This window comes from Prionailurus bengalensis, chromosome D2, assembly GCF_016509475.1.
Source record: "Prionailurus bengalensis isolate Pbe53 chromosome D2, Fcat_Pben_1.1_paternal_pri, whole genome shotgun sequence".
NCBI lineage: Eukaryota > Metazoa > Chordata > Mammalia > Carnivora > Felidae > Prionailurus > Prionailurus bengalensis.
The window spans coordinates 80,209,006-80,234,432 of record NC_057351.1 but is presented as its reverse complement, the minus strand read 5'-3'; the positions used below and the strand labels follow the sequence as shown (position 1 = coordinate 80,234,432).

Sequence of the window (25,427 nt, the reverse complement as noted above, 5' to 3'; positions counted from 1 at the left end):
GTGTGAGCCCCCAGCCGCCCTGTGTGGGGGCCCGTGGTCCCGTATTTCAGGTGCATCGGGGGTCTTGTAGGCCACTGCCACACCCGCCTCCAGTGTGTCACCTCAGGTCTCCTGCCTCCCCTGGGGGGGGTGTGGCTGGGGTTCGTGCTTCGCCGCATCCAAGCGGGGACGTGGAAGGAGGGGGCCAGGAGGGACGGCCAGCTGCCGATCACCCTGCGGCCGTCCTGCAGAATGACCTCCTGAAACCTCCGCCACCAAGTCGCCCGCACGCGGGCTTCCTCGTTTGGAAAGGGACACCTTCCTTGTCCCTCCGTCCCCCCCTCCCCCCTCCCCCCCCCCGCACGGTTGAGCAGTGGTTTTAGATAAAGATGGACTGTGCACCCCGAGCCCGTGCAAGCATCACTCACACCACTGCGTTTTCAAGCTGAAAAGCGCTCTGGGAAGCAGGATTCGCTCGCCGCCCCTGGGGTTTCGGGGGGTTTGTGCCAATGACCGCCGCGTGGGAGTCAGGGAGGCCTCCGTGTCCCAGTAGGTGGTACGGGGTTCTGACCTGCTTAGAGAGGGGCGTGGGGCCTCCCCCGCGGGTTGGGGCACCCCCGCACACCTGAGAATTAGCCCGACAGGGACGTGCCTCCACCCCCCACCCCCCACCCCCCAACCCCCCGTCAAAGCAGTTCCCCTCGCCAGTTTGTGTCCAGGCCGCTCTCCCCTGGTTCGTGTTGATCGCTTTGCCCCCTCCGGGAGCAAACCCAGTGCTAATTGGCAAGAGAACGTTCCCGGCTCCTGCCCTCGATGTCTAGAGAAAGCAAGCCTGGGTTAGGAAGCCTGCTGTGCCCACGGAAACAGAGGGGAGGGGTGATTCGTGACCTCGAGGATATCGTTGATGGCTGGGGTAGGTGGAGTTCACTAGAACACTCTTTCTGGGTTTAAAATGTATGTAATAGGAAGTTAAAAAAAAAAAAAAGTACCCCAATGCAAGCAATAAGCCCTTTCCTCTTCACCCAGGAAGCTGGCCACCCCCTGCAGCCCCACTAAGCTAAGCCGCACAAGCCTGCAGCGTCCCCAAGCGTTGGGCACAGGGCTGGGTCCAGGTGCCGGCTCCGGCCCCCAGAAACAGCGGAGGCAGCGACGCTGGGGCCCACGCGAGGCCTGGCACCCGGAGCACCGTGCACTCGCTCACTCGGACTCACTCTCTCTCTCTGCACAGGTCGCACGGGGCAGGCGGTTGCTGTTCGAGCCAAGGCCTTCGGATTCAGCGTCCTATTTTATGACCCCTACTTGCAGGATGGGATAGAGCGGTCCCTGGGCGTACAGAGGGTCTACACCCTGCAGGACTTACTGTACCAGAGCGACTGTGTCTCCTTGCACTGTAATCTCAACGAACATAACCACCACCTCATCAATGACTTTACTATAAAGCAGGTAACGGGACCTAGATCCCCACAGCCCCCGGAAACGTCCATCAGAACCAAAAGGGGGACGGGAAACGGTCCGTGGACACACTGGCAAAAAAGGAAGACAGTCCCCTAAGACGTGAATGAGAAGCCAGGTGAGGCCCCTCGGCAGGATGGGCCAGGTGGAGCTGGGACTGGCCGGAGCTACCCAGCAGGGACCTGCCTTAATGAGGTTTGGCCTCCAGGCAGCGACAGGCAGGTGACCGGTCACAGCTCCAACCGGCCTGCCCTCCGGCCCTCTCTCAGGATCGGCAGAAACCGACCCAGCTGCCTCCAGCTGTCGCTGAGACACCACACTGCCTTCCTCCCAAGTGCCGCACACGCGTTCAGTAGCCAGGTGGACAGAACTCATCTGGGCCGTGGCTGGCGTCTCGAAACCGCAGTACAGGTGCCTTCCGGCATGGTGGCATCTAACGGCTCTTCCTTCCTCCCACAGATGAGGCAAGGAGCTTTCCTAGTGAACGCGGCCCGCGGCGGGCTGGTGGACGAGAAGGCCTTAGCGCAAGCCCTCAAGGAAGGCAGGATACGAGGGGCAGCCCTCGACGTGCACGAATCGGAGCCTTTCAGGTGAGCCTGGCGGGCTGCTGGCACGCGTGTTACCCCAGCTCCCGGTCACGCCAGGAACTCCCAGGGCCCACTTCTATACCTGGCTGCCCCCGCCCCCACCGTGAACTTGGGACACTTTCCCAGAGAAGCAGCTCCTTGGGCAGGAAAGGAGAGACATTCTCCGGCCTCTGTCCTGAGAGCTATGCTGTACTTGAAGCGAGCGTGGGAGGGCCACGGGGCCCCCGGGGGGAGACAGAAGGCGTCTGAAAGGAAGAAGAATGGTGTGTTGGTCGGCCGAGGCTTCATCTGTCCCCTGGGCCATTGATTCTTAGAGACCGGCTGGCCAGTCCTGCGTAGATGGTTCCTCCTCCGTTCTGAGTCCCTGATTACTCCTGACACCCCTTCTAAGAGTCTCGATACGTTCTTAAACTCCCAGCCTTTAGGAGACATACTACCAAACGTTCCTCTACACAAGCCAAAGAGCCCATCCTCCACCCGGGCGGGAGCTCCCTTTTGACGAATAGGATAGGGGTTGATATTCACGTTTTCTCATTTGCTGCGTTTTTGTACATTTGTCCAGCTTTGCTCAGGGTCCCTTGAAAGATGCACCGAATCTCATTTGTACGCCCCACACGGCTTGGTATAGTGAGCAAGCCTCACTGGAGATGCGGGAGGCAGCTGCCACCGAGATCCGCCGGGCCATCACAGGTGAGCCCTCCCTCTGCACCCCTTGCAGCCGGCGCCTGGCGTGAGCCCCGCGGTTCAGGTGCTCCTGGTATGGTAACACACACGCACACGCACACGGGAGGGGTGACGGAGGCTTGCGACGGGCAGAGAGAATTTAGGGATCAAGTTGATTCCAGTTTGAACGAATTGACGCAGTTTATTCGAGCCCTGAACTGAATTTCAGACAAAACCGATTCCCTCTCTCGTTGGCCATCGTAAGCGTGCGAACCGCGGAGGGACCCCGAGCTCCTTTGTGCTCTGGCTGACGTCTGGGGTGAAGAGTTTGGTGTGTGGGCCCCGGAACACGGCACATTTTCTGAAACTCGAAAGAGACTTTACAGTCAGACTACCGTCAGTTCAAACATTGTAGGTGGTTCTCGCCAGTACCAGCTACAAAGTAGAATATTTAACTCACTCCTTACAAAACACATAGGATTCTGGGACGCCTGAGTGGCTCAGTCGGTTGAGCACCCAACTTCGGCTCAGGTCATGATCTCACGGCTCGTGGGTTCGAGCCCCACGTCGGGCTCTGTGCTGACAGCTCAGAGCCTGGAGCCTGATTCGGGTTCTGTGCCTCCCTCTCTGCCCCAACCCACTCGCATTCTGTCTCTGTCTCTCTCAAAAATAAACAAACATTTAAAAAAAAAATTTTTTTTAAAACACATAGGATTCATTTTAATCATCGTGTTCCAGGTCGCATCCCCGAAAGCTTAAGAAACTGTGTGAACAAGGAATTCTTCGTCACAACAGCTCCCTGGTCAGTAATAGATCAGCAAGCCATTCATCCGGAGCTCAACGGCGCCACATACAGGTGAGGAGCGGGATGGCATTGGCCGAGGCTGGTGTGCCGCTCGGGAGATGGGCGGAGAGTGGCATCAGCTACCCGACCTGAGTGCTCCCGGCATGATCTCTACAGTCCTTCGTCCCGATGCCCAATTTCTATGGAGCAAACACAACTCTCGGATGCAGCCTCGAGTCCGGGCTCCTATTTATAAAGGGAGCAGGAGTGGGTCTGATCACTGCAAGAACCCCCACTGCATTCCAGGCCACTGCAAAACCAGAGGGCTTCTAGGCGAAAAGGTACCGGAAAGATTTTCAAGCGAAAGGGCATGTTGGTGACTCTGGTTTGAATCCTCTGGCCCAGAGCCTGGTGCTTCCGACTGGGGAGAGTGCCCGCAACGCACGGGTTCTCAGTGACGAGAAAGCTTGGCCCGGGGCATGTGTGATGGAGGCAGTGCAGGGGCATCTGCTCCGGGGACACGAGCCACAGCCCCTTAGAAGGGAGCAGAATTTCACGGGTGGTCATTTCCCCGGGCTCTCTTTTCCCCGCCGTGCCGGGCTCGCAGAATCACTGTTCCTGCTTCATAAAGGAGCCGCAGCCTCGAGCACTCCAGAAGGAAGTCTTTGTCTTGTTTACTGGAACGCACAGTTGCCCCGTCCCTGGCCATATTCACATACCAGGCCAGATCATTCTCTCCTGGGAACCTGTCCCGTGCGTCGTGGGGCGTGCAGCGGAGGCCCTGCCCTCCACCAGCGCCTCGCACTTCCAACCGGAAGAACCGGCAACGGCTCTAGCTGTGGCCTAACATCCCCTGTTGCGAACCACCGCTCTAACCCCCGGGGCCGGGGACACAGAAACAAAGCTCGTGTAGTGGGACCCACACATGCAGGCCCGGACTCGGGGGAAGTTCTGCTGCTTTCTTCACGGTCTCCTGGCTTCCCCATCAGTGCCGGACCCTGGTTCCCGCTCCGCACTGTTGTCCTTTAGAGGCCACAGCGTTAATTCTTACTTTTGACAGACCGAGACCCCGTGGCCCCTCGGAATACTTCTGCTTGAGGGGCTGTCGCTCACAGGATCCTAATTCACCCGAGTCCGGGATTTTTGAGCGCTGAACAGTTGTGACAGGCTACAGGAGGGGAGCCAGGAGTAAAGGGCTTGATACCTTTGAGGAGGAGGAGTCTTGGAATTCTAAAGCACCTGCCCCCTAAGTATGTTTCATCCTAGGGATGTTTAAATACACTGACTCACATTTGCCTAAGAACCGTATGTTCTGTAGGCGGCTTAATGCCACGTGTCCTTGCACACACACACCGACTTGTGTGCCCGCGACGTCAGATGGCACATCACCAGCTCCCCTCTCCCCCTGCCGCTGTGTCCAGGCCAGGATAGCACGGAGCTAGCTCGCCTAGGAGGCCACACTTAACTATCAAAGAGGACTTCATACTGCCTGTTGGCAAGTCATTAAAAGCATCGACGTGTCTTTTTTGTGCAAAGTATTTCCCAAATGTAGTAAGGGCTGGTCCTGTTGTGACAGGAAGCTTCCAGATTGAACTAAACAGACTTCACTGCGAGTTAAACGTCCGCGCTTTAGATTTTTCACATCGAGGTCTCCTTGCGTTGGGGGTAAGGGGTGACAAAGTAACTCCTAAAAAACCAACCCGAAGCAGGCAGAGCCAAGAGCTTGGCCACTTCCAGCCCGGGACTCACTGGCCCTTTCTGTGTGTGCTCCTCAGATACCCGCCAGGCATCGTGGGCGTGGCTCCCGGAGGACTTCCTGCGGCCATGGAAGGGATCATCCCCGGAGGCATCCCGGTGACTCACAATCTCCCCACCGTGGCACACCCTTCCCAAGCTCCCTCTCCCAACCAGCCTACAAAACACGGGGACAATAGAGAGCACCCCAATGAGCAATAGCAGAGAATGACGAACGGTCATCCTTCAGATAAACCTGGGACCAAGAGACAGTGACAAATAGATGAACTAAGGAAAAGGAATCTGACCGTCTTTTTAACCGATTCCGGACACACGCCTCACTGATGTCGCAGTGTTACATACGAGCTAGACGCCGAGACGCGGGGAAGCAGAAGCTGTCGTCTGGTTACGGAAGCGCTGGAAAGACTGGGACGTGATTTATTAACGACCAACTTCTGTTATTGTGTGTTACGTTCTTCATCTGTGCATCAAATCACAAAGAATAAATAGATCTTTTTCCTTTATCAGCCCCTTGGGCACAGCAGGTCCTCAACACCTTGCTCTAGAATGTTGCATCTGAAGTTCCAAACGTCAAAATAAAAAATGCTAAGAGGAAGTCCCCCTCCTATGACTCTAGTCCCTTCGGTCCGTGGGGGCTGGTGACCTCTTTTGCTAATAGGAAGATTCAGTTACTACAAGATGGGGAGGAGACTGTTGGCCTGTGTCACACGGCCGCAAGCATAGGATCGAGGACCATACAGCCTCCTGTACAGAAGCCTCTCTCCCATCTGAACTGCATACTGAGCGGGCGAGTTGGTTGTGAAGTCAGTAATACCCTCTGATGATGCAAAAAAAAAAAAAAAAAAAAAGAAAAAAGAAAAAAAAGAAAAAGTATTAAGTTTCACAAGCTGTTTGTACTCAAATATATTTTCTCAGTTTCAGATCCTCAGCTATTTTATTGAGTGGAAAGTCTTGAGCTAAAAGAGTTCAAGAAAAATAATGTTGCATTTCCTTATGTCTCAGGAAACACTTTTTATGGTAACTTGTCAGATTGTCTATGAACAAACCCACTTTTTTAGACATTGATAAAGTCTTCTTTTCTTCACGTGATATTTTATACAAGAACACTTCAGGTGTGTTATTAGATGTGACTGATTTTAACAAATCCTATTAGATTTGTATCAACTAGTTACATGTTATATTCATAGTCTTTTGTGAATCATCGCCTTTTTGTTTAAAAGATGGCCTATTTTGAGCCTTTGTATAGGTACATTCCTGTTTTTGTGACAAAAAGAAAAAAAAAAAAAAAAAACCTTTAAAACTGTCCCAAACAGAAAAATAATGGCTATCGGAACTGTTTTGTTTTCGTGTGAGTCACCGTTCCTGTATTTGTTTATTGTAAAGGTGGACATATAGCGTTCAGTGCAGTTTTCAATAAAAAGTAATAAAAATTTGTTAAGTTCTGAAACTCAAGTACATCTCACCCATGTAAAAGTTCTCTACTTGAGATGTTTTAAAAGCAAATACATTTTCGATCAGCCCGTTGCCGATTCCTGTTACTTCAGGCAGGGTTCAAAGACAAACAGTTTCCTTCTCTCCCTATTCATAACCAGACTCAAGAATGCTGACGATCACCCGGGAAAAGTCAAAACCTCACGTTACGAAGCCCATCGCTATCAGATGATGCCATCCTTCAGATGGAACTAAGTCGATTCAAGAAACAAAACTGGTCAAGTTAGAGAGTTCTGCTTTTAATTTGCCCAAAAGCAAAATTACCTGGCTCAAGCATTAATGCAGGAAGGGAAGTGAATCTCAAAATTCTTTTAAATGATATTTACAAAGAAATGTTGCAAAATGGTAACATCAGTCATTTCCATCTGTTAAGAACTTAGATGCAAAGGATTTTCCTTCTTGACTAGCATTAAACCCCTTTGTACTCGTGGCCTGTGCAAGTACTAGTCGACCACTCCAGTCCAATTCCAGGTACCAAACTCCCTCTCGCTCCCTTCCCGTTAAGAAAAGGGTGTCTCCAAAGCACCAACCTCCCTCCCTCGGGTGAAGGTGGTGGTCCCATCTCAGCCCTCCCAGAAAAATCACATTAAAACAGCCTCCTCTGGACAGGCAGGAGCAGGTGGTAACTGACCCACCACCCCAAGAAACCCAATGGAAGCTGAACATCCTCGTCATAACCAGGATGTTGGCAACGAGGGCGTGACACGTGCACGAGATTCCCCACCTGCCTAAAGAGAGCAGTGCTCCCTTAACACAAAGTCTGGGACACGGTGAGCCTAGAGTCGGAAACAAAAAGGCCGGTTCCAGTCCGTGGTGCACCTAGGTTTTGTTTAATTAGAACAGAAAACACCACACTGTATTCTCCCTAAAAAAACAAAACAAACCAAAGTTAATTCCATACAGTTCTGGTATTACTGTCCAGAGTCCACCAAGACGTGACCTTCGAGAAAGGACCGCGTACTCTCATCTTGGGATGACAGCCATGGCTATTGAATCGCTCAAGAGCTGAACCTAGCACTGACTCACCAACATTCTGGCCCCTTCTAGCCAATCTGCTGTGAAAACCATTTAAAGCCCTGTCCCTGCCTGGAGCCTAGGAAATGCAATCCTCTACCTTTCCCACAGGGAAGAACGCTGTACCTGTTAAACTAGGTGTGGTTAAACTAGATGTGGTCGGGATCACTGATCATAAATAAATAAATAAAGAGGCACCTCAGGGGAAACCACTCAGCAGACCACCACACACAGGCTAAATACTGAGCCTATGCATTCTGGACAGCACTGACTGCAGCGTAGACCACAGTGACTAGATGCTTCTCTCTCAAGCATTTCTCTTTGGCTTCTTCAATTGGGAGGGCAGCGTGCTTACCAGCAACTAGAACAGGATCTGTGCCCACTGAAGAATTATTCCTACGTACGGAGAAAAGTTTATAGAGATGCTATGCTAAGTAGTCGGACAGCCTTCTAAAAAATTACTGACCAAAATGAAAGTAAACCATAGTCAATCTGTAGGAAAACATACCCACCTGGAACAGTGACATTTACCATTATTACATCACATTTCATTTATACGGAATCAAATTGCAAGAGTTTCCTGCAAGTTTGAGCATACAGCAAAAGTGATCCTTCGTTCTGGGAGTTTCAATGGACATTTCTGAGAGGAGAAACAACTAGACATCTCCTGGGTGTTTTTCTATTTTTAGTATTCCAGCATCAAATTAGAGGCTGTGCACATTTCAAACACCATCTAAACAGAACTGAGAAGAAAACAAGTATTTAAAGGTTTCTCGCGGCCTTTTCATCAAAGGGAAGGAAGCGTGTGCAGGGGGAGGGGGGGTTCTTTCCAAATTCCTTTGCCACGTCAATAGTCTACAAAGTGCTTATCAGGACACGAAGTCTTTGTGCTCCTGAGATAGGTCTGAAATTTTTACCCAGTATTGAACATATACCTGAAGTGGTCAAATAATACTTTTTATAAAAAAATTTCTATCTAAGATTATAGTTTGAACTTTTAAATAAGAATGGCCACAATTAACCAACATGCACAAATTCTCAGACTGCTCTGAGAAATTCATTACACAATGCATTTACCACCTTACTGCATTTTTAAGTCTTTATTCTATGCTTAACTGATTCCCGATTAGCCCAAGCAAAGGCATGCCTCCCTAACACAATTGGCCGAAAGCAGAGCTGATGATAAAAGGAAGCATTCCAAAGAGCCTCTGCATGGCAATTTGGGAGAACATTGTCAACTGAATCAAGTGAGCGAATTTCACACAATTGACGTAGTCACGCGTCACGCGTGGGCCTGCGCCCCGAGTGCTTCCCTGACATCCAGGGAGGAACTGTTCCCGAGGACACTGCTGTGTGGACTCTGGTGGAAGAACCCTCATTTTAAGGGCACTTTTCCAAACGAATAAATGCCTGAATACCGAAAAGGGGCATATCAGGAGCTTTTAAAAAGGACAAAATAATAGAAACCCAAACCCTTTCCAAAACAAGGGAATGACGTCTGTATGAAGTTCCCTCAATCCTTACTTTCCTTCCTTGCAGTTTGTTCCTTGAGGATTTGGTTTCATTTTATGGGGCACGACAGGAACTAAATTATTAATAAAATAAAAGCTTGTTTTTATTTTTACGTGTGGCTGTGGATCATCTGTACAAAAAGTTTCCAGATCTCTAATGAGCTCTAGTGAGACTCCATGTAAAAGTGGATCTTTTAAGGTCGAAGTAGAATGTCAGGTTCTACTTAAAAAAGAAGATGTCGAAGGAACAAAGAGTCATCTGCCATGTGCTTTTGGAGGTGCCCGTGCTGAAAAAAACGTCTCGATAATATGAAGATGCTGGTACAACTTGTCCTATTACACAACTTCTTACACAACCACATGCGTTACATTTATAGACAGATTTACAATTTGAAAGGAAAAAAGTTCTGTCTTAATAAAATTAGGGTGTTTTTTTTTTCTTTTTTACAAACTGTAGTCCAAACAAAGGTCTCTGTCTCCTCACGCAGCAGATTCGTCGTCTCCACCGGGTGTGGACAAGAGACACCCTTCCCGGCAGGTCCAGCCGCATCTGGGTCCCTCGGCGCCCCCCACTCCGCCGGGAGCGCGCACCACACTGGCTCTGGGGTCGCCGCAGAGCCGATACCCTGGTCTTCTGCTCTTGGGTCTTGTTTTCATTCATCTTCATCGTCGTCGTCTTCCTCTCCGTCAGACAGGGAAGTACAAGGCCGGATCTGTCTGTAGCGGTCAAGCCACTTCTCCACCATGTGCGTGACCAGCGGGTGGTTGCGCCGCCGAGAGCTCTTTTGCAGGGCCACCAGCACGCCGCCCTCGGTCACACAGCAGTCCAGCCACTCCCGGAGTAGCTTCTCCTGCTGCTCCTCGTTACCTAGCTTTTGGAGGGATGTGAAGAAGGAAGAGAGGATCACAGATCAGAGGCCTGCTAGGAAAAATGCAGGCAAACATAGCTGGAATGATGATCACTGATGAAAAGGTCAAAGCAACAAACTTCACGATTAAAACCCAGTTTCCTACGGTTAAACAGAAAAACATCAGTGGCCGGGGCGCCCGGGTGGCTCGGTGGGTTGAGCGTCAGGGCTTTGGCTCAGGTCATGATCTCACGGTTCGTGAGTTCGAGCCCCGCATCGGCCTCTGTGCTGTTGGCTCGGAGCCTGGAGCCTGCTTCGGATTCTGTGTCTCCCTCTCTCTCTGCCCCTCCCCTGCTCACTCTTTCATTCATTCACTCTCTCTCAAAAATAGACATTAAAAAAAAATTCAGTAGGAAAATTGGCAGAAAAAGACCTCGAGGGGAAGAACCATCTAGTAATAGGTTAATTTGTTTGCCAGAACAGGAAAAACCAAATGTTAACCTAATAAACCTATCGTGGCAAAGAAAAGGCTAGAAAAACAAAGTCTCAGCTTCAAACACATGACAAGGTAAGTTTATTCAGTATTTACAGAACAAAGTCATAAAAATTATGGTCTATTAATTTTTTTCTTAATGTGATTATAACAGTTTTATAATAATGACTAGTACATTAAATAAAAGACCAATAATTTTTCTAAGAATGTGCGTTTTCTGAGAGCGTTCTTTCTGCGCATCCTCACCATCACCCCTGCCTGGGTCTCCACCTCCCTCCACTCCCCACCCCATCTGCAACACCCTCCGGCCTGGGCTCCCGCTCCCCCCGCTGCCCAGGCATCTCATCTCCACACAGAGCAGCTGGTGTTCCTCTACTGGGCAAGCTGGTTGTTGGCTTCCCAGCTTGCAAAGTCAAAGCCAAGGCTTTAAAAGGCTGCTGCTGAGCGAGCCCCTTGCCATCCCTTAGCCCTTCGACCCCCTCTACCTACTACCCTCATCCTCCCTATCCTGCAAGACTCCTCTTCCGGGGCAGGGTCACCTCCTCCTCAGATGCCTTTGGTCACCACCCGATTAAACATGTTTTCTATGTATTTATTTATTTGAGAGAGAGGGAGACACAGAATCGGAAGGAGGCTCCAGGCTCCAAGCTATCGGCACAGAGCCTGATGCGGGGCTCGAACTCGCGAGCCGTGAGATCTTGACCTGAGCCGAAGTCGGACGCTCAACCGACTGAGCCACCCAGGGGCCCCTGGTTACCACCCGATTTAAATCACCAGGCCCAAGTCCCCCGTTGTCCCCTCCCCCCGTCTTTCTACTTTTGCCCTCAGCGCTCCTCACTACCTGAGAGGGAGGGTGCGGGGGCCTTTTGTCTTCGCGTCACCGCTGAAATCTCCACGTAACACAACCCACCCCACAGCTGAAAAAAGGTAAACTTCGAAGTCTGGCTGACCTGTATTTACACAAAGGGACACTAACTACGGCCCAATCCGAAGCATCCGCTGGCAGCACGGGGAACACCCCACCGGAGAGGTGTCCCGGGCCGGGCTGCGGCACAAACACTACTGGAGGAGCCAATGGGAGCGACGCGCCTCTCACCTCCTGAGCAGAAAGAAAGTGCACGTGCAGCAACTTCCTTTCGCTGTCCACCAGAGGCAAGAACGTGACAGTGACGTCGTCGTCCGTGTTCAGGTTAGCACCAGCACCTCGGTTGCCGTAGCCATCGTTTTCCATGGCAACCAAAGCAGAGAAGTGGCCCCTCGTATAGCCCAGAGCGATCGGACTTTTCCAACAAAAACTCTGTTCCCACAACAAAGGCAAATAAACACCTGGAGGGAAGAAAGACCAGCACAACAGGGTCATCGGGACTGGGCTGCAAAGCCATCCTACAGAAGGAGACTTCTAAGATACAAAATACACTTGAGTAAGGGCTTACCTTGAAACCGAGTATATCCTAAAGTTTCTCCCCGGAAACTTTTATAATATTTCACGCCATAAACTATAATTGGTCGTCTAAGAATATGTGCAAGTACAAAAATGTGCGTCTGTTCCAAGCTTGCTCCAGGCTGTGCGGAGTAAAATAAAAAAGTAATTTCTCTTTAAAACGTTCACTGCCACCCGGGAAAACTGATGTGCAGAGCACAAAGCTCCTCCCCGTCCGTGCGCTAGATCCGTTTTTTTCTTTTAAATAACACCGCCAAGCTAAGTGAGCATAAAATTCTGCAAATTCTTCCGACGCAATCATAAAGGAAATCTGCGAAGCGTACGTATACAGGTATCTTCCACTATCCAAACTCAAGAAGCCAACAGACTGGGGTGAATACCGATCACAGGAACAAAAGCCGCAGACGGCGAGGGACGCCCGGTGCACGGTGACCGCCCGCTGGGGAAGGTCCCTGCGAAACCCGCACCCACGACGAGGTCCTCCCCAAGTAAAAAGAGGAGCTGCTATTTCAGGCAAACTGAAACGCAGCACCGCCTAATTCAAGACGACTACACAGGCCCACCGCCCCTCTGACGACAAATGGGACAACATGTTTTCAGAAAGCACACGTCACAGCTGTAAAACAGCCACTGTGACAGAAGGTACTTCATTCACAGGGTTCAAATAAATCACAGTGCTCTCTGCAAAGAAAAGGAATGCTCTCCTGTGTGTGTTTCTGAATGTTCCGGTTCGCTATACTGAACGTGCTTCGTGGAATAAAACTAGCTTGAAAGCCAGAACCCGAGAGGAACGACCATGCACAATTCATTTTTATGAAAGTTCATTCCCAAGTTAATTACAAATAGCTCCACCTGTTGGCCATGGCACCTCCCCCCGTGGGCCCGACAGCAGAGCACTGGGACCGGAGTGCCCGCCGCCTGCACAGTGATCTTCGTTAGGTGCCCCCTCGGACACGGAACTAGTAGGTAGATGAAACGGGCCTAATGCCACCTTTCTAAGAAGACGACATATATGAAGAGCAATCTGAAAAGGCTACGTAAGCCCTCACGATCATCACAGGACAACTTGCGTCTTGTCACTCAACGGAACTGCGCAACACACAGTAGCGTCTCTGTCCTGCAGGAGGACTCACGTATGGTCACCCAGCTGACAGACCACGGTCACGACCAGAAACCAAGGCACCCGCTGCCAAGCCAAGCACTCTTCTCCTCCCAAGCCACCTGCAATCTGGCTTCCGCGTGTACATCAAGGGACTGAAGAACACGCAGCCAACTTCTCACGGAAGCAACACGCCTCGCGGCATTCTCACCTGGCTGGCAAGAGACAGTATGAATGCCCAGTCTTCTTGCCACTGTTCTTCCCTCAAGGAGAAATGTAAACCAAAGCTCTGAGAATACCACGATTCCCAATCTTTCCAACGTGTGTAAAACCTAAAACGGCAAGACAGTAAACAATTAGCCTTCTGTAAGCAGTACGTTTAATGTGCCAGTCATTTAATGTAGTCTTTAAGCAATTCATGTAAAGAGATGAACAATTTTATTAATTTTCCCCAGTTTGCCATTTATTTTCACATCAAAAATGCCTACGCTCTACCAGCAGACATCACGGAACAGGTTCTCACCAGAACTTTAAACACTAATAATGAGATCAATTCATTTCAAATGTCTACTACTGACTGACGGAGTTCAAAAAGAAATAGAACATTCGGAGTCATCTGAGACTGTGGATACAATCAAAGACACTACCATTTTACGTTAATGCATAGAACTCACTACTGGGTCACTGTGTAAACAACAGACTGGAAAATAGCCCACGTATTCACTAGGTGTATCAACACTGCTCCCAGGGCAAGGCCCTAATGCTCTTCAATTCGATGAAGGCTCAGAGAAGTGAGGAAAGTAGCAAAGAAAAATCTGAAACTAGCAGAGGTTGGTTCACGAGGTTTAAGGAAAGAAGCTATCTCCAGACATCAAAGTGCAAAGCGAATCAGCAAGTGATACAGAAGCTATGGCATGTTTTCCAGAGAACCTAGCCAAAATCACAAAGGTGGCTACACTAAACAAATTTCCAATGCAGATGAAACAGCATTCTACTGGAAGAAGATGCCATCTAGGACTGGTATAGAGAGGAGCAGTGCCTGGCTTCAAAACACAGGCTGACTCTCTTGTCAAGGGGGCTAATGCCGCTGGTGACTTTAAGTTGAAGCCAATGCTCACTGACCGTTCCAAAAATCCTAAGGCCCTTAAAACTGTGCTAAATATACTCTTGCTCTATAAAAAGAACAACAAAGCCTGGATAACAGTACATCCATTTACAATATACTTTCCTAAATATTTTAAGCCCATTATTAATGCCTACCCCTCATAAAACTCCTTTCAAAATATTACTGCTCACTGACAACGCACCTGCTCGCCCAAGAGTTCTGATGGAGATAACCAGATTAATGTTTTCATGCCTGACAACACCATACCCACTCTGAAGCTTATGATCAAGGACTAATTTCAACTTTCTAGGCATTATTTGAAGTAAGGCTACTGCAGCCATAGACATTGACTCCTCAGATGGATTTGAGCAAAGGAAACTGAAAAGCATCTGGAAAGGATTCACCATTCTGGATGCAATTAAGAACATTCCTGATTCATGTAAAGAGGTCAAAATAGCAACAGGAGTTTAGAAGGAGTTGATTCCAACCCTCACGGAGGACTCTGGGGGGCTCAAGACTTGCGTGGAGGAAGTTAACTGTACATGTGGTGGAAACAGCAGAGAACTAACCAGAAGGAGGGCCCGAAGACGGGACTAGGCTGCTGCCATCTTGTGACAGAATTGGAACGGACGAGGACTTGCTTCTCATGGATGAGCGATGAAAGGGTTTTTTGCAATGGAATCTAATCCTGGTGAAGCTGCTGTGAAGACTGTTGAAATGACAACAGAGTGATTTAGAACATGACAACCGTAGTTGATGCAGCAGTGGCAGGCTCTGAGAGGATGGACTCTGATTTTGAAACAAGTTCTAAGAAAAATGCCATCAAATCACATCACACGCTACAGAGAAACCATTCATGAAAGGAAAGGTCAATCGATAACTTCCCTGCCATCTTCTTTTAAGAAACTGCCACGGCCACCCTGGCCTTCAGCAACCACCACTCCGATCAGCTGGTAACCATCAACATCAAGGCAAGAGCCTTCACCGGCAAAAAGACTATGACTCACTCAAAGTTCCACTGATGCTCAGGGCTTCTTTTTTTTTTTTTAGACCTACTGCTTTAGCACTGACTACGGACTATAGGATACTGTAAACGTGAGCTTCTATATGCACTGAGGAAACCAAAATACTCCTTTGGCTCACTTTATTAAGACAGTCACTTTATTGCAGTGGTCTGGAACTGAACCCACATATCTCTGAGGTATGCCTGTACGTATTACACGCTGAATCGGGATGGTTCTAGGTTTGCCAGCCAGGGAGCTTAGTTTTTTTTTTTTCAGGTGACTTCAAAGTTCTCCTCTGTTGCATTATGCTTTGATCGATAATTTCGCTCTCAAGGAAATTATTCAGCGGCTCTCATTTTCGAATTCTTGAGAGGGCTCCCATTCGGTACCGTTTACGGCACACTTGCTACGTGTCACGCTATTGGAGGCACTACATCTTCCACAATGAAACACAACAAAACCTCTGTTCTCAGAGTTTCCATTCTAATGGACTTCACGTAATCCCTAAATACTGACAACAAAATTCACAACTAGTAAGTGCTCAAAAATTATATAGCGATACTAGGGTAATAAAGTTATTTGGAGTAAGGTCATTATCATTACTCTGTCAGCATTCAAGTAGGTGTAAGAGAAAAAAAGCACCTTTTCATTAATTTAAGTTTCTTTTGGCCTCAGTTTTCTCATGGAGACGATGTATACACAGAACCAAGAAGATATCGTAAGTCAAGTCGGTATAAAGCCAAACTAGGAGTCACAAGCACAGTCGTCATTTCCACTGATTAATACCCCAGTGGGTGAATTTACAGTTCAAGACTAGTTATATACTTGACTGGATGACAGGGTAAAACAAAAACATATACAGGATCCCCCCGCTATCTGAAAGTTCACTTTACGCCCCTTCACTTTTATGAAAGACCTACATCAGCACCTGTTTTTGCCAAAACGAAATCTGAAGAGGATCTCCACGGCTACAAAATGGTCGCTGGATCTTTGCTTTGCGCCATTTCAAAAGCTGACAAAAGGTTTCACAGAAATGCTACTTTTGGATAGCAAGGAAAATCTGTATACATAAAGGGCATTTTTGAGATAATTGGAAGATGGGTTCTGCACCGTACATTGAATTACAGGGTCATGGTTGATTTTTTTTTTCAAGTTTACTTATTTATTTTGAGAGAAAGAGCGCACGTGTGCACGCTTGAGAAGGGGAAGGGCAGAAAGGAGAGAGAGAATCCCGAGCAGGCTCCACGCCGCCCGCCTCAGGGTTCAATCTAAAGAACGGTGAGCTCATGACCTGAGATGAAATTAAGAGCTGGATGCCTAACTGACTGAGCCCCCCAGGTGCCCCACACTACTGATTTCCTTAGATGTGGTAATGAGGATATGGTTGGGTAAGAGAATATCCTTGTTCTTCAAAGATACATGCTGAAATACCGACCGGTACAAAGCATCGTGATGACTTAAACTCATGAGCAAAGGGAAGTGCTTACACATGCAGAGACGAAGCACACGTGGCTAACCATTAGCCATTGGGCAATCCAATGAAGGAACACTGGGGTCTGTTGCACTGATTTTTTAAACTTTTCTATGGATTTCAAAATGTGCAAAATAATATGTGGTCTGAAGAATATGTCCCTAAGGAAAAAGACCTCACAATACAACACCAACGTAATCTTTTCAATATTAAACACAACTATGAAATCATAATACTTAAAAATGTGGGCAAAGACCTTATCACTATTTAAGGCTACTACTGCAATGTTAAATGTTTCTATGCTAAAGCTCAGCAAAAAGGTATAAAAGCCATCAAAATGTTCCAAATGTCTCAATGTACAAAGTCAAATTTTTCCTGCCTAGCTTCCACAGGAAATATAACAGGAGAAAACTATCCCAACACTGTAAGGAAATGACTCAGCAGAAGCATGCCTGGTTTTAAACAGGGAAGGGTGCCAGCTCACCAATGTGAACAGTCATGCAGGCTGTCATGCAGGGCTTTCCGAAGCACCGAGTCCTTGTCATAAATGCCCCAGGTAGCTTGTAGCACTGAATCAAGTAAGCAGTCTCCTGCGGTCCGGTTCCAAAGCGCATACAGTCGACTGTCCAAACGGGTAGCCAACTCCAAAGACCAGTTTATAATTGGAGATTCTTCTTCTAACTCTGTATAAGGAATTTAAATATCAAGTCCATTCTTTTTGTTTTTTTGTTTTTTAATGTTTATTTGGGGGGGGGGGGGCAGAGTGTGGGCAGGGGAAGTACAGACAGAGAAGGAAACACAGAATCTGAAGCAGGCTCCAGGCTCTGAGTTGTCAGCACAGAGCCCAATTTGGGGCTCAAACCCACAAACCGCAAATCAAAGACTGAACGACTGAGCCACCCAAGTGCCCCAAAATAACATGTTTGTTTTCATGCCTATGCAATTCAGGACTATTCACTGGAGGAAAGAACCCACTCTGTAGATATATTAATAAGTTTATGTGTAATTTACTATTAAACACATAAATAATTTTGATCAATTGAAATATAAACCTTCTGAGTAGTGGAAACATCTTGTGGCTCTACAATATTTTTCTCAACTTTTCAGTTCTTTACAATTTATTTTCTAAGAATGTTTAATATGGAAATATACTCATTCTACAACAGGAAGTAGAAAACCATGGTGAAACATTTTTATACCTTTATTTATTCCCTGTATCACAGTTAAGAGCCATGAATAAGTATTCGTAATTTTTTTTTTCAGTTTTACCGAGATAAAATTGACAGAATGAACATTTTTTTTTTTAATGTTTATGTATTTTGATAGAGAAAGACCATGAGCAGCGGACTGGCCCGGTGGGGGGGGGGGGGGGGGGGGTTGCAAGCAGCTCCATCTGCACGGTCAGCACAAAGCCCAATGAGGGGATTGAACCCACAAACCATGAGATCATGACCTGAGCCAAAATCAAGAGTCGGACACCCAACCAACTGAGCCACTCAGGCACCCCGACAGAATGAACATTTTTAACGTCACAATGTGACACTGAGGGACTTTACATTTTCAATTAAAGTAAAAATAAAACAAGTCAACCATACAACTGAAGTGCTCCAAACTTTAGAAAACAAAGAGCTTAGGGAAATTAAACTAAATCACACTCATTAATTCCACACTTACCTTTCTGAACATCTCTATCGAGCACCTCATCAAATAATTTTTCTTGGACTGTTGGAGGCAAGTCTTCAATATCTACAAATCAAAAAACAGACTTAAAAGATTTTCTTACATTTCGTAACTTAATTTGATACCAGCATCTAACAGAAACTTCCTCTAAAATAACTCCCTTGTCAGTGAAGGCGGTCGGATAGCTTCTTTTAAAAACCATGCATAGGGGCCCCTGGGTGGCTTTGTCGGTTGAGTGTCCGACTTCAGCTCAGGTCATGGTCTCACAGCTCATGGGCCCGAGCCTGGAGCCTCCTTCGGATTCTGTGTCTCCCTCTCTCTGCCCTTCCCCTGCTCACACTCTCTCTCTCAAAAATAAATAAACATTAAAAAATATAGATTTTAAAAAACACGCATGTGTAATGTGTGTGCATACATGTAAAGTAAAATATTTTCTTTCTGTACTTCATTATCAAAACTGTTGTCTACCTAAAAATAATATAAAGTATATCTGGACCAATAATTGCATATAACTATTGTCAAGAAGACAATACTGGTAAAGAAGTGTAAAAAGGGACCCTTGTGCACAGTCAGTGGGAATGTAAACTGGTGTAGCCACCACTTAAAACAGGGTCCTCAAAAAGTTAGAAGTATCATCTGATCCAGCAATCCCACTTCAATGTGTGTGTGTGTGTGTGTGTGTGTGTGTGTGTGTGTGTGTATCCGAAGTAAATGAAAACAGGATATCGAAGAGGTACTGAACCCCCATGTTTGTTGCAGCATTACTCACAAGAGCCAAGATACAGAAACAACCTAAGTGTCCATCGATGGATGAATGAATAGTGATGTGGGGTGTGAATGTGTGTAAAATGACATGTTATTATTCAGCCAGGTGAAAAAAAGAAATCCTACCATTTGCAACAACATGGATGGACCTTGAGGGCATTAGGTGAAGTGGAATTAGCCAGAGAAAGACAAGACGACAAAAAAAAAAAAAAAGTCAAACTCATAGAAACAGGGTAGAAAAGAGGTTACTAACAGCTTGGGCAAGGGAGGAAGATAAAAATTGGTAAAAGGGTACAAAAACTTCCAAGCCATAAAATGAATAATGTTGAAGACCTAAGGAAACACCATGGTAACTATTTAACACTGTGTTGTATAACTGAAATTTGCTAGGAGAAGTTACACGTTCTCATGAAAAAAGATACATAAACATGGGGTGGTGGGTGTGTTAATTAACTAGATGGGGGGAATCCTTTCACAATTTGTGCAAGGATGAAATCACAACAGACACGTTAAATATTTGACAAGTAAATGACAACTCTCTCTCATTAAAACTGAAATAAAAGGAAAAAAAAGAGCAGGGCTATCTGATATTCAAGTTAATGATAATAGTAACAACCACATACAAATGTTTATCTGCCCTGGTCTCCCCACACTCTCAACCTCTGCTCAGGCCTATTGTTTTCAGACTTCAGAATCTTCTCATAAAAGCTAACGAACCATTAATTTTTGGCACACAGATCTCTGGTTCTGTCATCCTCAAATTCTCTACGGTTTGTTCAGTTTGCTAATGGAGCAGTCTACAGTAAAAAGCATTCCCCTTAAAAATTCTTAAAAAAAAAAAAATTTTTTTTAAGCTATTTTCAAGTCAGAGTAAAAATCTAAACATCACCAGAGTAAGCTTAAATATACAGAGTGCACTTCAAGTGAAATCTGATTTTAAAAGTCTTAGTGATGATCTCCTACCATTTGTACACGCCCCTGTTTATGTCTATATAAAAGCTCAAGACACGTAGAATCAAGATGGAAGCTTTATTTTAGGAACTTTTGGTGTTTGGTGCATTTATTCAACGCCAAATGACCAAAAGGATCCCAAAAGACACTTCCAACTGTCACTGAATGGAAAAATGAAAAGCAGCGTCCCAAACACGGCAGAAATTAATAGAATGAGTGAAGAACATAGTAATGACACTCTCAAAAGAATGCCAGTATCTTCGATTCAAAAAATCTGACTCCACCCATCAAAAGCCCATGTTCTAATCCTATCTCCTGATACCAATAACCAATGCCTATGTAATTTTAAAGTAGGCATGAATAAGAAAAAAAAAAAGTACACTGATAATATCCTAAAGTAAAACTGGAGAGAAAAATAAACGGCTGAAACAGACTTTTTGAAACATCTAAGGCCCACACCGAAATCAGTGGTTATCAGCCGCTATCTTCCTACCAGATCCAAAGCTGAAGTTTTACAAGGAGCCCCTGGACTGGTCACTTCCAGGATAAATACGGTAGTCAAGCAATTTAAAATGCACACCTAGTAGCTAAGTTACCTGCTTTAACAGAAACCACTTCACTCACACACAACAGAAACAATTATAATGAAGTGAACATTTCTTTTCACACTGAAATTTGGAGTTACCTGCTGGCAACGTAAATGTTACAAGGTCAGTGAGAAAATAGCAAGCAAAATCCCCCTTTCTCTGATGAAGAGAGGCAGCAATCTCTCGCCGGATTTGTTCTGTCAGTTCGGGACACACCATGGCAGGAATACACTTGGCTGCTTGTTGAGACACCTTAAATACAAAAGAAACTTTCCTCTGCATCTCATTTAACATTAATGTAAGCAGAAAACAACAGTATTTAAAAGAAATGACCAAACCTTCCCCGCAACTCAGGGTGTTGTTTTGTTCATTTTAAAATAGATTAGGCACTATTTCCTCACCAGTGGAAGTACAGTTCAGTACAACTTTCCAGGAGGAAACTTACTTCTTAGGAATTTCTCCCAAGGAAATAAAATTTATGTAAAATGGTGTTGTTCACAAAGGTTCATCCTAGGGAGAGGGAGGGAGGACAGAAAACCACCTAAGTAAAACTAAGCATCATGCCCCCAATAAAAGCATCCTTAAAAAACAGGAAATTCCAGCTCATGGAGAAAGAGGAAAGTGCAAACACTCTTCTCCCGCTGGGTTAAGTAAGAATATTTCAAGTACCGTGACGTGGAATAAGGAAAGCATGACATTTTTGAAGGGTTAGTTCCCACTGACCTCAAATCCTTCCCCATCTGTTATAGTTCTGAATATGTAAAAAAGCAGCTGGCTTCTCTAAGTGTGGAAGAGACAGCAAACATTCGAAGTCTAGCCCGACAGGAATGAAATGTGAGCACTGATGTAGGTAGTGAGCACTCCGACAGAGAACTTCTAAACAAGGAGATGGCTAGAACCTTCCTTTTCTTTTTAATGATGGATAGCCACAAAAGCAGCAGAGATATTTTACATTTAAGCCGCATGCCTTTGTGGAGCTCAGAAACTCGGCATACCAAGAGTTTTGAAATCAAAGGTGAGTATCTTCTACAGAGGAAGGGAGTCTGGTACGAATCCTGTGTGAGCCAGTCACCAGACCACAACCACTGACCTCTGACCTGGACAACCTGCCCAAACGAACGTTTCCAGTCACAAGTGGGGTCTGGAGCAGATCTGCCAATCAGCCACTCACAGTTTGACCAATAATGTCATCTACATATATGGGGACGATGAATTGTAATTTTTATTAAGGTAAGCGAACAGGGTCTCAAAAACCCTGCATCAACACAAGCATCAGACATCGTATTCTGAAAAATCCTACATGAAAATTCAGTGCTTCTAAATTTTACTGGCCAGGATTACCAGTAACAATGAAATTCTTACCGCCTCTTAACTCCATAAATCCAATCGTTATGTGACACTCCAATTATGGAAAATGAAGCATCAAATATTTTCACAATATAACAATTTCTCAAGTAACAGTTTAAATGGATCCCAAAATAAATTCAAAAAAAGCTGATTCTAATCTGCTAGTCCTCTGCCCTGTTCCAAAACCTGGGACGGTTTCTTCAAAAACAAGTTGATCTGTGACATGAAAACTGCGAACACCCCGCATTCCTGTAAGGGGAGCCTTCCAGCGGGGGGTGGTCACGCATCCTCCTCCCATTGCCGTCCTTCAGCCCCGGACCCTGTCGCCTACCCCTTGGTCTCCTAGCCTCTTCAACCCTATCTCCTTAGGCTAGTAATCCTTAACTTAGAGCGCGTGAACTTGTTGGGAAGGATCTGTGAACCTAAATGTTCATTAAACTTAAATCCTTCATTTTCACTAACCGCTGGCCTAGATTTAAAATGCATTCCCTTATAGGTCACAAAGCTAATATTCTGAAAAACTACTATTTCAATATAACTGGTTTCCTTTGTGATCTTTTTTATTTTATGCATTTAAAAACAGTACTTTGAAAGGGAGCCCACAGATTCCACCACACTATCAACAGAGTCTATGGCCTAATATCCAATTAAAACCCCTGCCTCACATACATATCCCCAAAATATAATGTTCTCCTGTTCTCATCCCCCAAAGTATCTGGCTCTGTCCTCTCTCTGCAGACACCTCCCTAAGTCCAATCTCCCTACTGGCCCTTTCAGTGACGTCCTCCGGAGTGTCTATTCCACTGAGACTAAATTCCACAACAATTTGGTTATTTCCCTGGAAATCCACCCCCCTTCCACCTCTCCCACAGTGCACCAGGGTTGGTCTCTGTGTCCCAAAAATGGCAAAAAGGATGGTATGTCACTTCTTAAATTAGGTTGTATCTAAACGACACTGAAGCTTCCATTTGGATCACAGGCGCGCGCTTGGTCTCTCAGATCACTTGTTCTGGGTGAACCCTGTCCTATGGAGAGGCCCGTGCGACAAGGTTAGAAGCCTCCTACCGACACCCATGTGAGTGTGCCTGGAACCAGATCCTCCAGCCCCATCAAGCCTTTTGACAACGGCAGCTCTGAACATTTGACTGTAACCTCATGAGAACCTGAGCCAAAATCATCCGGCCAGGCTGCTCCTGGACTCTTCACCCTCCGGAACTGTGGGAGAAAACAGCGGTTTGTGGACTAAAGCTTAGCAAAGTTGAGGTGCTCTGTTAGGCAGTAAATAACAAATACCCTGGGGCTCTAGTGCCTTCCCACTGTTAGTCCCCAGAGTGCTCTTAGGAGGCCAGGGCTTACAACAGCCCTGCAACGTTCTCAGCCCTCTACCAGCCTGAGGGCTCGGAGCCCAGGAACCCCCTACGGACTTGAGCCTTGGTTCACAGCTGCCCTCTCCATCCAGTCTCCTGCCACCACCAGCAACTACTGCTCCAAACACTGACTCTGCCAATATACAACGCAAATGTAGCCAGACCTCAGATACCACAGGAAGTACCTCTAACTGTCCCATCCCCTGTTCCAGAACACTGGTCCTTCTAATCACATTGCTGCTTTTCAAACTGTCCCTTCCCCTAACCTATCCGCAGTAGGCCTGCCCCCTGTTTACACCGTGGCTATCTCTCAAGTCCTCCCCCCTCCTCTATCAGGTGCCTCTGGTGTCACCTGACCCTCACCACACTAAACAATGGCTACCCATCTCAACCGTGTTTCCAGGTAACCTTCATATCCCTTGATTCCCCCCCACCCCCGTGCTTTGTACACAATGGTTCCCAAATACATACAGACAAATCTGAGTATGTAAATATGTATAAGCGTACCAGAGAAGACCTATACTGACAAAAATCACAATCTACAACTGATCTGACTCTCTACACTTTTTCTCCATTTCCCTTATAATTAAAAGAATTACCTGCACAATGTGGTGGCATCCTGAATCGTTCATTTGCAATCATTTGTGACATCTGTATCGTTATCTAAGGCCAAAAGCTCAGAAGCAACTTGATCCCTCCCTCTCCATTACTCCTCACATCCAGTCTGTCTCCTTGATCCTGACTCCATCAGGACCAGCTCTCTCAAATGGACCCACTTCTTTGCACTCCCGTAAGGGCAGAGCCCCCGAAAGCATCACACGGTGCCCTTCTAACGAGGCTTCCATTCTCCAATCCACAGCAGCCAAAACACCGATCTGGTCACTCCCAAGGCCATGCTGAGCAGCTCTGCAAATTCCTGAGCTCACCACAAACACCACCACCAGGGCCTCCAAAAAAACGGTTTCCTCAACTCCCTTCTCTCCTCCACCCACTTACAAGGCTAAGTACTTCTCCTCCTTCAGACCCCCACTACAATGTTACCTGCTCTCCATGAGAAGGTGAGATACCCCGAAAGACTTTCTCAGGTACTCCCACAGCACTTGGCATTCGTATCTATGCCAACACACTCTATACAGAATGACTGTCTAGAGTTTATTTTTCTCTACTTTTCTGGAGACTCGGTAAAGGAAGAGCCAGTGTCTTCCCAATTACATCCCTGTTTAACACAGTGCCTAGCACACAGAAGGTACTTGATAAATATCAGGTGAATGAAATGAATGAAAGACACATCCTACCATTTTTTTAATCCGAGAGAGGATTCAGATATCGTGGCAAAATGTCCCGTTTTTAAAACATACACCCTTGGGGCGCCTGGGTGGCTCGGCAGGTTGGGCGGCCGACTCCGGCTCAGGTCACGATCTCACGGTCCGTTAGTCTGTGAGTTCAAGCCCCACGTCAGGCTCTGTGCTGACAGCTCAGAGCCTGGAGCCTGCCCTGAGTTCTGCGTCTGCCTCTCTCTCTCTGCACCTCCTCCACTCGCACCCTGTCTCTCTCAAAAATAAATAAACAGTAAAAAATTTTTTAAAAATAAAAATAAAAATAAAACATACACCCTTAAGAATTATAGGCTGCTGAAGTCTCAAGTTTAGTGTGAATTTATAAAGGGAGTAGAAAAATCTAAAACATTTAAGAACAGTTTAGAAAACCATTACATCAAAAATGAAAACTAATGAACACGGTTCCTTCATGTAAAACAATGTTTAACCAAAATGGCCATACTCACCTCTGTAAGCAATATTGCTAGCATGTCCTGCCTCTGAAAACGTATAGCCAGATGTACAAGGGTATAGCCAACATCAAAAGCAGAAGGGCGGTTCAGCAAGCGCACTTCGTCCGCAGTGAGCTGACGCGCAATGTCCCCTCCTGATGACTTATATGCTTCTATAGCAGCTAGATCACCTTCTACAACCCCTAGAACAAACATCAAGACAGAAAAGAGTTTAATCCTATTTTCCTTCAAAAGGCATATCCTG

The 25,427-nt window shown here is 46.6% G+C and overlaps 2 protein-coding genes across 9 annotated transcripts in view; one reads left to right on the top strand and one right to left on the bottom strand.

The window, feature by feature from the left end:
• CTBP2 (C-terminal binding protein 2) overlaps nucleotides 1-6,653 on the top strand; it is a 161,891-nt gene extending 155,238 nt beyond the window's left edge. For all 5 annotated transcript variants that reach the window (XM_043597813.1, XM_043597816.1, XM_043597815.1 and 2 more), the window contains 5 exons: nucleotides 1,208-1,422; nucleotides 1,891-2,021; nucleotides 2,581-2,708; nucleotides 3,420-3,537; nucleotides 5,241-6,653. In XM_043597813.1, coding sequence (XP_043453748.1) covers nucleotides 1,208-1,422; nucleotides 1,891-2,021; nucleotides 2,581-2,708; nucleotides 3,420-3,537; nucleotides 5,241-5,421 — 773 coding nt within the window. In that variant the 3' untranslated portion in view covers nucleotides 5,422-6,653. The remainder of the gene's footprint in view (nucleotides 1-1,207; nucleotides 1,423-1,890; nucleotides 2,022-2,580; nucleotides 2,709-3,419; nucleotides 3,538-5,240) is intronic.
• Nucleotides 6,654-7,525: 872 nt separating this feature from the next.
• Nucleotides 7,526-25,427, bottom strand: part of ZRANB1 (zinc finger RANBP2-type containing 1) — a 63,494-nt gene continuing 45,592 nt past the window's right edge. For all 4 annotated transcript variants that reach the window (XM_043597819.1, XM_043597817.1, XM_043597820.1 and 1 more), the window contains 8 exons: nucleotides 25,178-25,365; nucleotides 20,779-20,932; nucleotides 18,372-18,443; nucleotides 17,182-17,380; nucleotides 13,329-13,449; nucleotides 12,011-12,140; nucleotides 11,674-11,903; nucleotides 7,526-10,108 (listed from right to left, as the gene is read on the bottom strand). In XM_043597819.1, coding sequence (XP_043453754.1) covers nucleotides 9,890-10,108; nucleotides 11,674-11,903; nucleotides 12,011-12,140; nucleotides 13,329-13,449; nucleotides 17,182-17,380; nucleotides 18,372-18,443; nucleotides 20,779-20,932; nucleotides 25,178-25,365 — 1,313 coding nt within the window. In that variant the 3' untranslated portion in view covers nucleotides 7,526-9,889. The remainder of the gene's footprint in view (nucleotides 10,109-11,673; nucleotides 11,904-12,010; nucleotides 12,141-13,328; nucleotides 13,450-17,181; nucleotides 17,381-18,371; nucleotides 18,444-20,778; nucleotides 20,933-25,177; nucleotides 25,366-25,427) is intronic.